The sequence below is a fragment of the Pseudophryne corroboree genome, chromosome 2 (assembly GCF_028390025.1).
Source record: "Pseudophryne corroboree isolate aPseCor3 chromosome 2, aPseCor3.hap2, whole genome shotgun sequence".
NCBI classification, from domain to species: Eukaryota; Metazoa; Chordata; class Amphibia; order Anura; family Myobatrachidae; genus Pseudophryne; species Pseudophryne corroboree.
Window position 1 is genome coordinate 299,371,986 of NC_086445.1, and position 12,483 is coordinate 299,384,468.

The 12,483-nt window shown below is 46.0% G+C and overlaps 1 protein-coding gene across 1 annotated transcript in view; it reads left to right on the forward strand.

Annotated features, from left to right (window-relative positions):
• TDRD3 (tudor domain containing 3) overlaps nucleotides 1-12,483 on the forward strand; it is a 642,579-nt gene that overhangs the window by 209,362 nt on the left and 420,734 nt on the right. Inside the window, exon 3 of the mRNA XM_063952911.1 lies at nucleotides 5,508-5,573. Coding sequence (XP_063808981.1) covers nucleotides 5,508-5,573 — 66 coding nt within the window. The remainder of the gene's footprint in view (nucleotides 1-5,507; nucleotides 5,574-12,483) is intronic.

Here is a 12,483-nt window from a genome sequence, read left to right on the forward strand (position 1 = left end):
TATGTGTGAGCTGGTGTGAATCTCGCCACTATCTGTGTAAAATCCTTCTCTCGAAGTTGTCTGTCTTCTCGGGCACAGTTTCTAGACTGAGGCTGGTAGGAGGGGAATAGAGGGAGGAGCGGCAATCTATAAGTGGACATACATGATACAGCACAAGGAAAAGACTATCCACAGATCCCAAATTGTATCCAAATTGCAGAAGTGAGAGCTCCCAGGAATTTCCTTCTTATACTCACCATCTAAATGCTCTTCATCCATTGGCTCATCGGATTGCTGTCTTCCTCTGCATCACTGTCCCATTGCTGCTCAGCTTATTAAAGGATATATGCTCATTAACGTTGGCATTCTTAGGAGAGGACACCGCATACACAGCAGGTACTGGTGGAGTTTGGGAAGTGGAACTGTCATGTGAGGCTGAGCACAAGGGGTCAGAGGAGCTTCCCCAATAAGGGCTCAGCAAAGGCACTTTTGACCTCTGGTGCTCAGCCATTAACTCTTCATGCAACAGTCTACGTTTAACCCTCTTTTCTGTATCAAGTTGAGAAGTCCACAATCACATCTGCGCTTCTCACCTGCAGCTGCCAAATACTCCACCATGCATGTGGGACACTAGCATGTCTCAGACCCTGAGAGGTGAGATAGAGCGCCTGCTGTACCATCGCACCCCCAGAGGGGCGCCCACAGCCACAGGGAGCTATCAGCGGGGGTTATTTATTATTATTATTATTAATATTATCGTTTATTAGCAGTTATTTATATAGCACACACATATTCCACAGTGCTTTACAGAGAATATTTGTCCATTCACATCAGTGGAGTTTACAATCTATATTCCCTTTCACATGTACACGCACACACATTCACATTCGCTAGGGTTAATTTTTGTTGGGATCCAATTAACCTACCAGTATATTTTTGGATTGTGGGAGTAAACCGGAGTACCTGGAGAAAACCAACACAAGTACTGGGAGAATATACAAACTCCACACAGTTAGGGCCATGGTGGGAATCGAACCCATGACCTCAGCACTGTGAGGCAGTAATGCCAACCATTACACCAACCCGTACTGGGTTCTTCAGAGCCAGGGGGAAGGGCAACAGAGGAGCAGCATGTCCGGCTGTGTTGGAGGTGAAGGTCTGGCAGCACATCAAACCTGTTTGTCTCCAGCTCCAGAGTGAAGCTCCAGAGAAGAGACTGGGAGAGCCAGACCTGTTTAAGCCTGTATTTTAAAAAACAAAACAAAAAAAAACAAAAACCTCTACCTGTTGTATCTGTTCCATGTCTTTAAGAAATATACCAACGGCTTGTTCAAGGCACTAAAAAATGCAGCAGGCCTGGGGGCATCTGGCACTCTACCCCCTGGTCCAGCCTGCCACTGATTTCAGCCCAGTCTTAGATCTGAGAAGTGGACTAGGTATTTTTCTGCCCCCTCGTGGCATTTTTCAGATTAGAATACAATATCACTTTCACTTCTATTAGTCACCACTCTGGCCAAATGTTGTTTCCTCTTATATCCCGTTTACACTGAGCTTTTGACCCGGGATGTTGCTGGGTCTACCCAGGTTTTGGTTTGGTGTAAAATTGGCCTTGAAAAATAACAGGATCTCTGCAGTCAAATCTTCGTTAAGTATCCCGTTTTTTACGAATCCAGCAGTGTTAACACCACAGGTCCGTGAATATATCACGGATTCTATGTGTTAACGCATGATAACAAAGTTTAACAAGTGCAAAAAAAAAAAAGCTTGAGGCTTACCCCCGTTTTTCGCACCCTTTAAATTTTCAGGGCAGATTCCCCTTAGAGTATGTTAATATTAAATTTTAGCCATATTAATTATTATTTTAGTATCATTTGAGGAAGTAGTTACCGTATAACTTTGAACCAGCTCTGCTCTAACATCTCAGTTGTGCTGGATCCAAGGTAAAAGTTGTTAGAATTATGGGATGCAGTCAATTTACCTACAATCAAAATCCCGACGGTCAAAATACCGACAACCATTGTCCGACGGTTAAAATCCCGACAAGGTCAAAATCCTGACATGGTCAACATACCGGCATTAAAAATAACGTCAAGGTCAAAATACCGACATTTAAAATGTCAGCAGGTCAAAAAGTAGACATGAGTTTAACATGATTTTTTAATTGAAACCAACTTGTTCATATTTTACCATCCCAGTGGACCTGGAGCGGGAATAAAATAGTGTGCTGAGCGCAGCGAGGTACCGTGCCTGAAGCGCGAGCCATGCGACGGAACACCTATACGATGTCTATGTCGACATAAACACCAAAAAAACCCAATGAAAACGTGACAACTTTTGACTTTTTGAACTTATCAGTATTATAAGTGTTGGGATTTTGACCGTCTGTCAATTGTTGTCGGTATTTTGACCATCAGGGTGGGAACCACTGCTGTACGCAGAAAGCATGGCGCCAGAGCCTCCGTTTCCGGCGACCATTCTGCGCACTCATAAAATTACTCTGATAGTCAATTATGGAAGGAACTGCGACCGCAGCTGTGCGTTTGTACCCAGATGCTGGGATCTGTGAGGCCACCGGTGGGTGTCTCAATCCATTTCCAGGTTACAAAAGCATTAACCTATTTTCTGCTGCATATGGGATCACAGCTACTAATGCATTAGTATACATCTCTGACTCAGGTGGGGGCTATTAAAGATTTGGACACTCCAGAATCGCACTGAAAATGGATTGTTCTTTAATCAACACACGAGATGCATAGAGTTACTTCAGCATAATATGGGCATTTTGCTTTGCAAAATCTTCAGAATCAGCAGCTATTTTGTTTGGCTATAACTTTATCAAAATTTGAATTACATTGTTCTGTGATTTTTTTTTTTTTTTGCCCACCAAAGAACATCTTTATAGTTAAATGTTTAGTCTTTCCATTCTATCTGGTCTCCTTCCCCCTCCTCTATTGCATGTTCATTTTGTGCTGTTCTCTGCTCATCTGTCTGAAGCTGCTGAACTTTAAACCTTCTTGTTCAGCCTATGTGACTTAATTTACTCTAGAAACCTTTCTAGCGTAGTTTACTGCATTCTGTTAAAGAAAGTGTATATTTCTGTTGCTAAGTAATATGTATGTATAGATAAAACTGGCACACACTCATGACACATAACTGGCAGCAGTTAAAAGTGTTAATACACCAGAGCACAACTGTTAAGTGCAACATACTGTATTTGTGGTTGAAGATTCAAGTCCTATTTTTATTACTAGCACTGAAAAATAAATATGGTTTGCCCTTTTTTTCAAACAAGTGACTGTGACAGCTGAAAGTGTGTAGGTCTTACATTTGCTAAATCCTGATATAAACTTTAAAAGAGATGGATAAAAAAATACTTTTTAATGTCAGGTAATATATTATAATTGAATCATAATATAAACCAAAAAGCACATTATTTTATAATCTGCTTGGTAAAAAAAAATATATATATATCTCTCAAAACAAACCTTTGAAGTAGAAAAAGTGATGCAATGATTTGGGGATCTCCTACAACTAAATGATGCCCTATGCATGAAAATGGAAACCATTTTATGCTAGTATAATTAAAGTATATATGTTTATTCCGTACCTAATTTTTTTTTTTTAGTCTCTTACGCAGCTCATTCAGTCACACCATATGGACCAGTGTATGCCTTAAATATATAGATTCTAGCCTCCTAATGTAAAGGATGGATAAGACTTGTTCTCTAATCCCCCTTTCAGACGTGCCAGGGCTTGGACACGGGTGGTCTTCAGTATGCCGAATGTCGGGATCCCGGCGCACAGTATACCGGCGCCGGAATCCCGACACCCGGCATACCGACCCCCCTGGAGGGAGAATAAAATAGTGTGGCGCGCGTAGCGTAGCGAGCCCGCAAGGGGCTCCTTTGCGCTCGCCACGCTGTCAGTATGCCGGCGGTCGGGCTCCCGGCGCCGGTATGCTGGTCGCCGGGAGCCCGAGCGCCGGCATACCGTACTACACCCCTTGGACACATGCAGTTGCTTGGACCCTGGTTTTCTCCGGCTGGGTCCACAGGATAACAATGGGATATGAAGGAGCAACAGCGGATTGGCACCAAACGATCACAAGCTTTCAGTTCTCCCTGGATGCAACGGGCTCGTCCATATATCCCCGCCCACTGGCTCAGGCAAATCAGTTTTTTGTTTGGTGCGTCAGGAGCTGGACCATGGTCACAGGGTTGCTGCTTCTTGGCAGCCCTAAGGTTTCTTATTTTATTTTTTATAGTCTTACTATGTTTTTGAGTGATCTTTCCTAACAGCGTCTTATACGCATATTGGAAAGAGTCGCTCCAACAACTTTCCGCCCGGTCGCAACAACGCTTAGCCACGGTACAAGTGCTGTCTCGACGGGCGTCTGTGTTGGATATACTAGCAGGTCCAGCAGACGTTACCAGGCTGTGGCCGGAGCATGGGGAGAAGTTAAGGCATCGGTTCCACTTAGTAGGGGAATACGGACACAGCCGCACTGTATTGGGAGGAGACTACCAAACAGTAGCTGGCGCGCCCCCACCAGGGGTGCTCCAGCGCTAGGCCTTAGGGATCATAAGGCACCAGGAATAGCATGAGGCTGCGATCCCTAGGGTTGATGTCAGTGGTGGGGAGTCAGACGCTCTCCTGGACGCCCCTCCCCCCAGTTCATGACCAGTTTACGTCTGTCTCCCGCCATGAACTGTTGCCTCACTTCCGTCTCAGACGCTACCACGAGGGGTCTCGGTCGCAGCGTAGCCGCTGCGTCTGTGTACACTAAGCACTACCGCAAGGAGATCCGGTCGCAGTACAGGCGTCTGTATGACCGTTGCGTCTGCATACACAGTGCGTCTGTGTTCACTAAAAGTTCCCGAAGCGGCAGTGTACACTAGTAGCGTCTGGATCCACTCAGCGTTCGCTAATGTATTGATCGATCTTGGAAGTGAGATGAGTCTCCCTGTATCTCACTCTACCGAGTACGGGTTATACAGCACTAAAATTCTATCTACTTTTGTTAGTATGAATAGTTAAGTTTAGTGCCTATTGCATATGAGTCTGTGTACATTACTGTGGTTTTCTTCGGCTTTTGGAATACCAGTTTGATTTCAGTCTCAGCTCAGTACCCCCTTTCACACAAGAGATGAAAATGCCAGAGCAAGCATTTGGACCCAGGAATTTGTCGGGTCAAGCCGTCTTAACCGGGGTCCTTTCTCTGTGTGAAAGGGTCCACCTAGGTCAAAATTACTGGGACCACCTCTTCTTTTGCACTAGAGTACAAAATTATATAAAAATGCAAATGCAACTTTCAAAGTTATTGGTGGCTGATATTTTATTTGTAGACTACTGTAGCACCTGATCATTTAAAATAAATGCTTTATACCTTTTTTTTTAGTTTTAGGGGCATATCACTTTATTCAACATCAGGTTTCTTTGATATAGATATATTCTTCACTGTGTCTTCCTGCCTTCCTATTCCCAAAGTAAAACACTGATATATATTCTCTTCCGGTTTTGTTTTTCAGACAGACCTTAGAAACATTGGGAAGAAATTTCTCCCCAGCGACATCAACGGAGGAAAAGTAGAGAAGGTAACGCGCACTTCAGCTTTCTCTCAGTTGCTAGTGTTAATATTCTTATTGTCATGGCTGTGTTTTACTTTGCAAGATATTGGATCTTCATGTTTTTTTCTTTTTTATCTTTTTTCCTATAAAATCGAGACACTTTGTATGAGGTCATATCTCCAGGGAGCGTATAGAACGGATTGTTTTAAAATTGCATGCCACTGCTTTTGACCTCTTCTGTGTCGCAAGTGCAGCAGCGACACACTGATTATGTTCTCCCACCATCTCTTCTCACTCAGCGCAGCTCACGGAGGATACACACCGGTGTTTTATTAATGCTTCTGAGAGAGTTTAGTTTGGGAAGTAAATCAGAGCTGACTGGCGGTGAGATGTTTCATTGTGTGCGGCCAGTTAGCAGCTGTTTCCATTTGTATATCAGCTGGTGCTTTAGTGTATGACTTGATTCGTGACAATTGTACTGCGGTCCATAATTAGCAGAGGGGCAAGCGAGAGGGTAAGATCAGGCCCTTTGCTTGATATGTTCATACAGTGTTTCATAATAAAACAAATACAGCACTGTTCAGTTAGGGAAATCCAAAAACCTTTCACTTTCTACTTGATTTTTTTTCTAATAGCATTCAGCAGTTTTGGATTTTATAGGGACATAAATTATTTTGTACAATGTAAGTAATGGCACTAGCTCATGTAGCGGGGAATGCTTTATGTTGTGCTGAGTTGTTCAATATAGTGTTGTTGAACGATTTATCAACTTAATGTGCCAGCTTTAAAACAATGTTACTGTACAATCTAGGGGTCTATTCAATTAGTGATTGTATTTCCGACAGTCGGAAATACCGTCAGTTTTCGACAGGAATAGGTCGAATTTGCGTTTGGCCTAATAATGCAAGTGCCTTTTTTCCAGCTGTAGGAAAAAACGGCACTTGTCGAAAACCACGTGGATCGGCAGATTACCCGCGGATCCACGGGTTTTGTCAGATTCGTGGCCAATTCCAACAGGATTTTGGCCCGTTTTCGACAATGCTTTGTCGAGCATTGTCTGGAAACGGGCAAAACCTGTCGGAATTGCCTGAGAATTGAATGCTGCACTGTCTGATCCTCTCCGTTGGAGAGGATCCGACATGCATTGAATACCCCCATCAGTGGTGCAATGTTACTTGATTGTGAAGGGCAAACCACACATTAAGATATTTGCACCAAGGCCTTCAACTCCAGTGTTACCAGTATTTACTCTATGGAAACCATGAGCAGCAAAAGCACAATAAATTGTGGCCAAACACTTACAGTAGTTATCATAAGACTTTTACAAACTTCAGGGTATTTATTACAAGTTAAAATATACATACTCAGGCAATAATTGTGTTCCGTATGTGTCTGCCTTCTCTCTGGTTTTAAAAATTAGACCTTCCTCCTTTTACGTCCTAGAGGATGCTGGGGTCCACATTAGTACCATGGGGTATAGACGGGTCCACTAGGAGCCATTGGCACTTTAAGAGATTGAGAGTGTGGGCTGGCTCCTCCCTCTATGCCCCTCCTACCAGACTCAGTTTAGAAAATGTGCCCGGAGGAACTGGTCACAGCTAGGGGAGCTCTACAGAGGTTCTCTGGTAAAAGTTTGTTTTTAGAGTTTATTATTTTACAGGGAGGCTGCTGGCAACAGCCTCCCTGCTTCATGGGACTAATGGGGGGAGTAGTGTCCGCCCTTTGGGGTCTGAGCCACTATCTCCGCTGACAGGACACTGTGGTCCTGAGGGGATCGAACGTTCGCCGCCACAGGGGATCGCTCACCCCGGCAGCATGCCGCCACCCCCTTACAGAGCCAGAAGATCAGTGGCGAGTCAGTCACCGGCCCCCTGTTAGGATCCCAGGATCGCTGCCAGCATGATTCCTCAGGCCAGTATAATCTCCAGAAGAGTGGGAAGACCGTGCCATTAAGGGGGCAGAGCTTCTCCTCAGAGCGGACCCAGCAGCTTTCAGCGCCATTTTCCTGCCTGCAGAAACGCTGTCAGTGAGAGCAGTCCCTCCATATCAACTCCAGCTATCTCTTACGGTAGAAGGGGGGGGAAGGCTGTGTACAGACACTGTAACCTATTAAGGTGCACAGTCAGCGCTGGTTGGGGTCTCCCTATACCTTGAAAGCGCTGTGTGTCGGTTGGCTCCAATCTCTGTCTCTCTTGCCATTCTTGGGGGTGAAACTGTGTGTGTGTGTGTGTGTGTGGAGTTTCTGTGTCTCCATTTAGCTATGTCCAAGGACTCTGTGTCATATGCTGCAGAGGATATGTCCTCTCAGGATGATCTCATTCCATGTAATCAGGATTGCACTGTTTTAGCGCAGATACCAGCAAGGGAGCCTGAATGGTTATTCTCTATCAAATCTAAGATTTCTCAGATTTCTACTAGGGTTGCACAGAATGAATCTGCAACTCACTCGGGTTTTACAGAACTCTTTGGCAGTTTGGTCCGGTTCTGTTACCTCAGAGCCCCCCTCTGTAGGTTCCCACAAACGTGCTCTTGCCCAGATTAAGCAAGATGACACGGATACCGATTCTGATACGGCAGGCGGTGATGGGGATGTGCTGCGGGGGGCCGCATCTCTTGCTAAACGGGTGCAGTTGATGATAGAGGCTATTAGAGATGTGTTAAATATTGCTGATACAACACCTGAGCAGGTTGAGGAGGCTACCTTCACTGACAATAAGAAAGCCTCGCTAACCTTCCCTACGTCCAAAGAATTAAATGCTATTTTTGAGAAAGCATGGCAGAACCCGGAGAAAAAATTCCAGATCCCTAGAAAGGTTCTGGTTGCTTTCCCCTTCCCTGAGGAGGATAGGAAAAAATGGGAAAACCCACCCATAGTGGACACGTCTGTATCCAGACTCTCGAAAAAGGTGGTTTTACCTGTTCCAGGCTCTTCCGCCTTAAAGGAGGCGGCTGATCACAAAATTGATACTACGCTCAAATCCATATACACGGCTTCAGGGGCGATTCTACGTCCCACTATTGCCTGTGCATGGATTTCCAAAGCTATAGTAAAGTGGTCAGGCACGTTACTTGAGGATTTGGATACAATGGTTAAAAGTGATTTTGAATTGTTTTTACGCAACATTCAGGATTCTGCAGGATTTATGGTGGAATACATGAAAGATCTGGGTTCCATGTCTGCAGGGATAGCTTCCATGTCTGTCTCAGCTTGTAGGCGACTTTGGCTGCGCTAGTGGTCTGCCGACGTGGGATCCAGGAGAGGTGTGGAGACCCTACCCTACACAGGTCAGGCTCTCTTTGGGGAAGTGTTGGATGCGTGGATCTCCATGGCTACAGTGGGTAAGTCACCTTTTCTTCCCTCAGCTGTACCTGCTATGAAGAAACCTTTTTCTTCAGCTGCATCACAGTCCTTTCGGGTTGCTAAAACAAGAACGGCCAAACCGTTCAACACCTTCTTTAGAGGAGGTCGACCAAAATCCAAGAAACCTGCTGCTGCGGGTTCCCAGGAACAGAAGCCTGCTTCAGGTACGCCAAAGCCTTCAGCATGATGGTGGACCGTGCGGCCTGGAGGTAGGGCCTTTGGGGGCGAGACTCAGGCATTTCGGTCACGTCTGGGTGTCGTCCGGCCTGGATCCCTGGGTGCAAGATATTATGTCCCAAAGGTACCGGCTGGAATTTCAAGATCTCCCTCCTCATTGGTTCTTCAAATCAGGCTTGCCAGCTTTACTGGCAGACAGGGCTATCCTACAGGGAGCCATCCAGAAGTTGGTGGAGGCACAGATTATTGTACCAGTTCCTCCCCAGATGCAAAACAAAGGTTACTATTTGAACCTTTCCGTGGTACCGAAACCGGATGGTTCGGTCAGGCCCATTCTGAACTTAAAATCACTAAACCCCTTTCTGAGGGATTTGAAGTTCAAAATGGAGTCTCTAAGGGCAGTGATATCAGGTCTGGAGGAGGTGGAATTCCTGGTATCCCTGGATATCAAGGATGCGTACCTCCACATTCCGATTTGGCCGCCACATCAGGCTTATCTCCGATTCGCTCTGTTGGACTGGCATTTTCAATTCCAGGCCCTGCCATTCGGCCTCTCCAAAGCACCGAGGGTATTCACCAAGGTGATGGCGGAAATTACTGTTCACCTCCGCAGACAGGGGGAGAACATAATTCCATATCTGGACGATCTGCTGATAAAGGCATCGTCCATGGAGAAGCTGTTACAGTCCATAGCTTTCACGACCCAGCGTCTTAGGGAACATGGTTGGATCCTGAATCTTCCAAAATCACATTTGGAACCAACCAGGAGGTTGTCCTTTCTGGGATGATCCTCGGCACGGAAGTGCAGAGGGTGTTTCTTCCAGAGGAAAAAGCTTTGGTGATACAAACAATGGTCCGGGATGTCCTGAAGCCAGCCCGGGTGTCAGTTCGTCAGTGCAAGATGGTGGCCTCTTGCGAGGCTCTGCAGTACGGGAGATTCAAGTCTCGGTCCTTCCAACTGGATCTCCTGGATAAGTGGTCGCGATCTCATCTACACATGCACCAGAGAATGCGTCTGTCGCCAAAGGCCAGGAACTCATTTCTCTGGTGGATGCAATTACCTCACCTTCTGGAGTGCCGCAGGTTCGGGATTCAGGACTAGATCCTTCTGACCACGGATGCATGTCTCCGGGGCTGGGGCGCAGTCACTCAAGGGGAAACCTTCCAAGGAAGGTGGTTAAGTCTGGAAGCCGGCCTACCGATAAACATTCTGAAACTAGAAGCAGTCTACAACGGTCTTCTCCAAGCCGCCCATCTTCTGAGAAATCGGGCCATTCAAGTGCAGTCGGACAATGTAACGACAGTGGCTTACATAAACCGACAGGGCGGAATGAAGAGCAGAGCTGCAATGTCAGAGGTAACAAGAATCATCCTCTGGGCGTAAAAACCAGCGTTGGCGCTGTCGGCAATCTTCATTCCGGGAGTAGACAACTGGGAAGCGGACTTCCTCAGCAGACATGATCTCCATCCAGGAGAGTGGGGTCTCCATCTGGAGGTGTTCAAGGAGGAAACAGATTTTTGGGGTACCCAAAATAGACATGATGGCCTCTCGTCTCAACAAGAAGCTTCGGCGATATTATTCCAGGTCGAGGGACCCGCAAGCAGTGGCGGTGGACGCCCAAGTGACTCCGTGGGTGTTCCAGTCGATGTACGTGTTTCCTCCACTGCCACTCATTCCAAGAGTTCTAAAACTCATAAGGAGTACAAGAGTTCAGGTATTCCTACCCTGATACAGGCTAGGAAAGGAGTAACGTGAAAGCTTTACCAGCGCATTTGGAAAAAGTATGTTTCTTGGTGTGAGTCCAAGAAGTTTCCTACGGTGGAGTTTCAACTGGGACGGTTTCTCCTCTTCCTCCAAGCAGGTGTGGATATGGGCCTGAGATTAGGTTCCGTAAAGGTCCAGATTTCGGCCTTATCCATTTTCTTCCAGAAACAGTTGGCTGTCCTCCCTGAGGTTCAGACTTTTTTGAAGGGTGTTCTGCATATCCAACCTCCCTTTGTACTGCCTACGGCGCCCTGGGATCTTAACATGGTGTTGCAGTTCCTCCAGTCAGACTGGTTTGAGCCTCTACATGAGGTTGAGGTCAAGTTTCTCACGTGGAAGGCTGTCACTTTGTTGGCCTTAGCTTCTGCTAGACGTGTATCGGAGTTGGGGGCTTTGTCCTGTAAAAGCCCATACTTGATCTTCCATGAAGTAAGAACTGAGCTCCGGACACGTCAGCAGTTCCTTCCCAAGGTTGTGTCGGCATTTCTTATCAACCAACCTATTGTGGTACCAGTTGCTAGTGACTCCTCAATTTCATCAAAGTCCTTGGATGTTGTAAGGGCTCTGAAAATCTATGTCAAGAGGACTGCTCATCACAGAAAATCGGACTCTCTGTCCTGTATGATCCCAAGAAACTTTGGTGTCCTGCTTCTAAACAGACGATCTCTCGCCGGATCAGGTTCACTATCCAGCATGCGTATTTTACGGCAGGATTGCTGTGTCCTACGTTTGTTAATGCCCACTCTACTCGTAAGGTGGGTTCTTCCTGGGCAGCTGCCCAGGGGGTCTCGGCTTTACAGCTTTGCCGAGCGGCTACTTGGTCAGGGTCGAACAAGTTTGCAAGGTTCTACAAGTTCGATACTTTGGCCTCTGAGAACCTGAAGTTTGGTCAAGCAGTTCTGCAGGAGCCTCTGCACTTTCCCTCCTGTTTTGGGAGCTTTGGTACATCCCCATGGTACTAATGTGGACCCCAGCATCCTCTAGGACGTAAGAGAAAATAGGATTTTAATTACCTACCAGTAAATCCTTTTCTTGTAGTCCGTAGAGGATGCTAGGTGCCCGCCCAGCGCTTTGATATCCTGCAGTGGTAGTACTGCTTAGTTCTTGGTTAATTACTGTTTTGTTACTTGGTTAAGTAATATTGTTCAGCCGTTGCTGATGTTTCAAGCTAGTTAGCTTGGTTTGCGTTGTGTGTGAGCTGGTGTGAATCTCGCCACTATTTGTGTAAAATTCTTCTCACGAAGATGTCAGTCTCCTTGGGCACAGTTTCTACACCGAGTCTGGTAGGAGGAGCCAGCCAACACTCTTAAACTCTTAAAGTGCCAATGGCTCCTAGTGGACCCTTCTACACCCCATGATACTAATGTGGACTCCAGCATCCTCTACGGACTACGTGAAAAGGATTTAACGATAGGTAATTAAAATCCTATTTTTTTTATGTAAAGCTTATTTGCACTAGAGATTCAAGTGTTCTAATCACCACCGCGTGCTTCATACCCAATGTACATAAAATCTAAACACACCCTTACTGTCACCCCTTCAGCCACCTCCCTTTCATACAGCTACTAGATTTATCTTTCTTTTACATTGCTGTTTTTATCTTCTTCCTCCGATCCTGCCACTGCCACACTCTT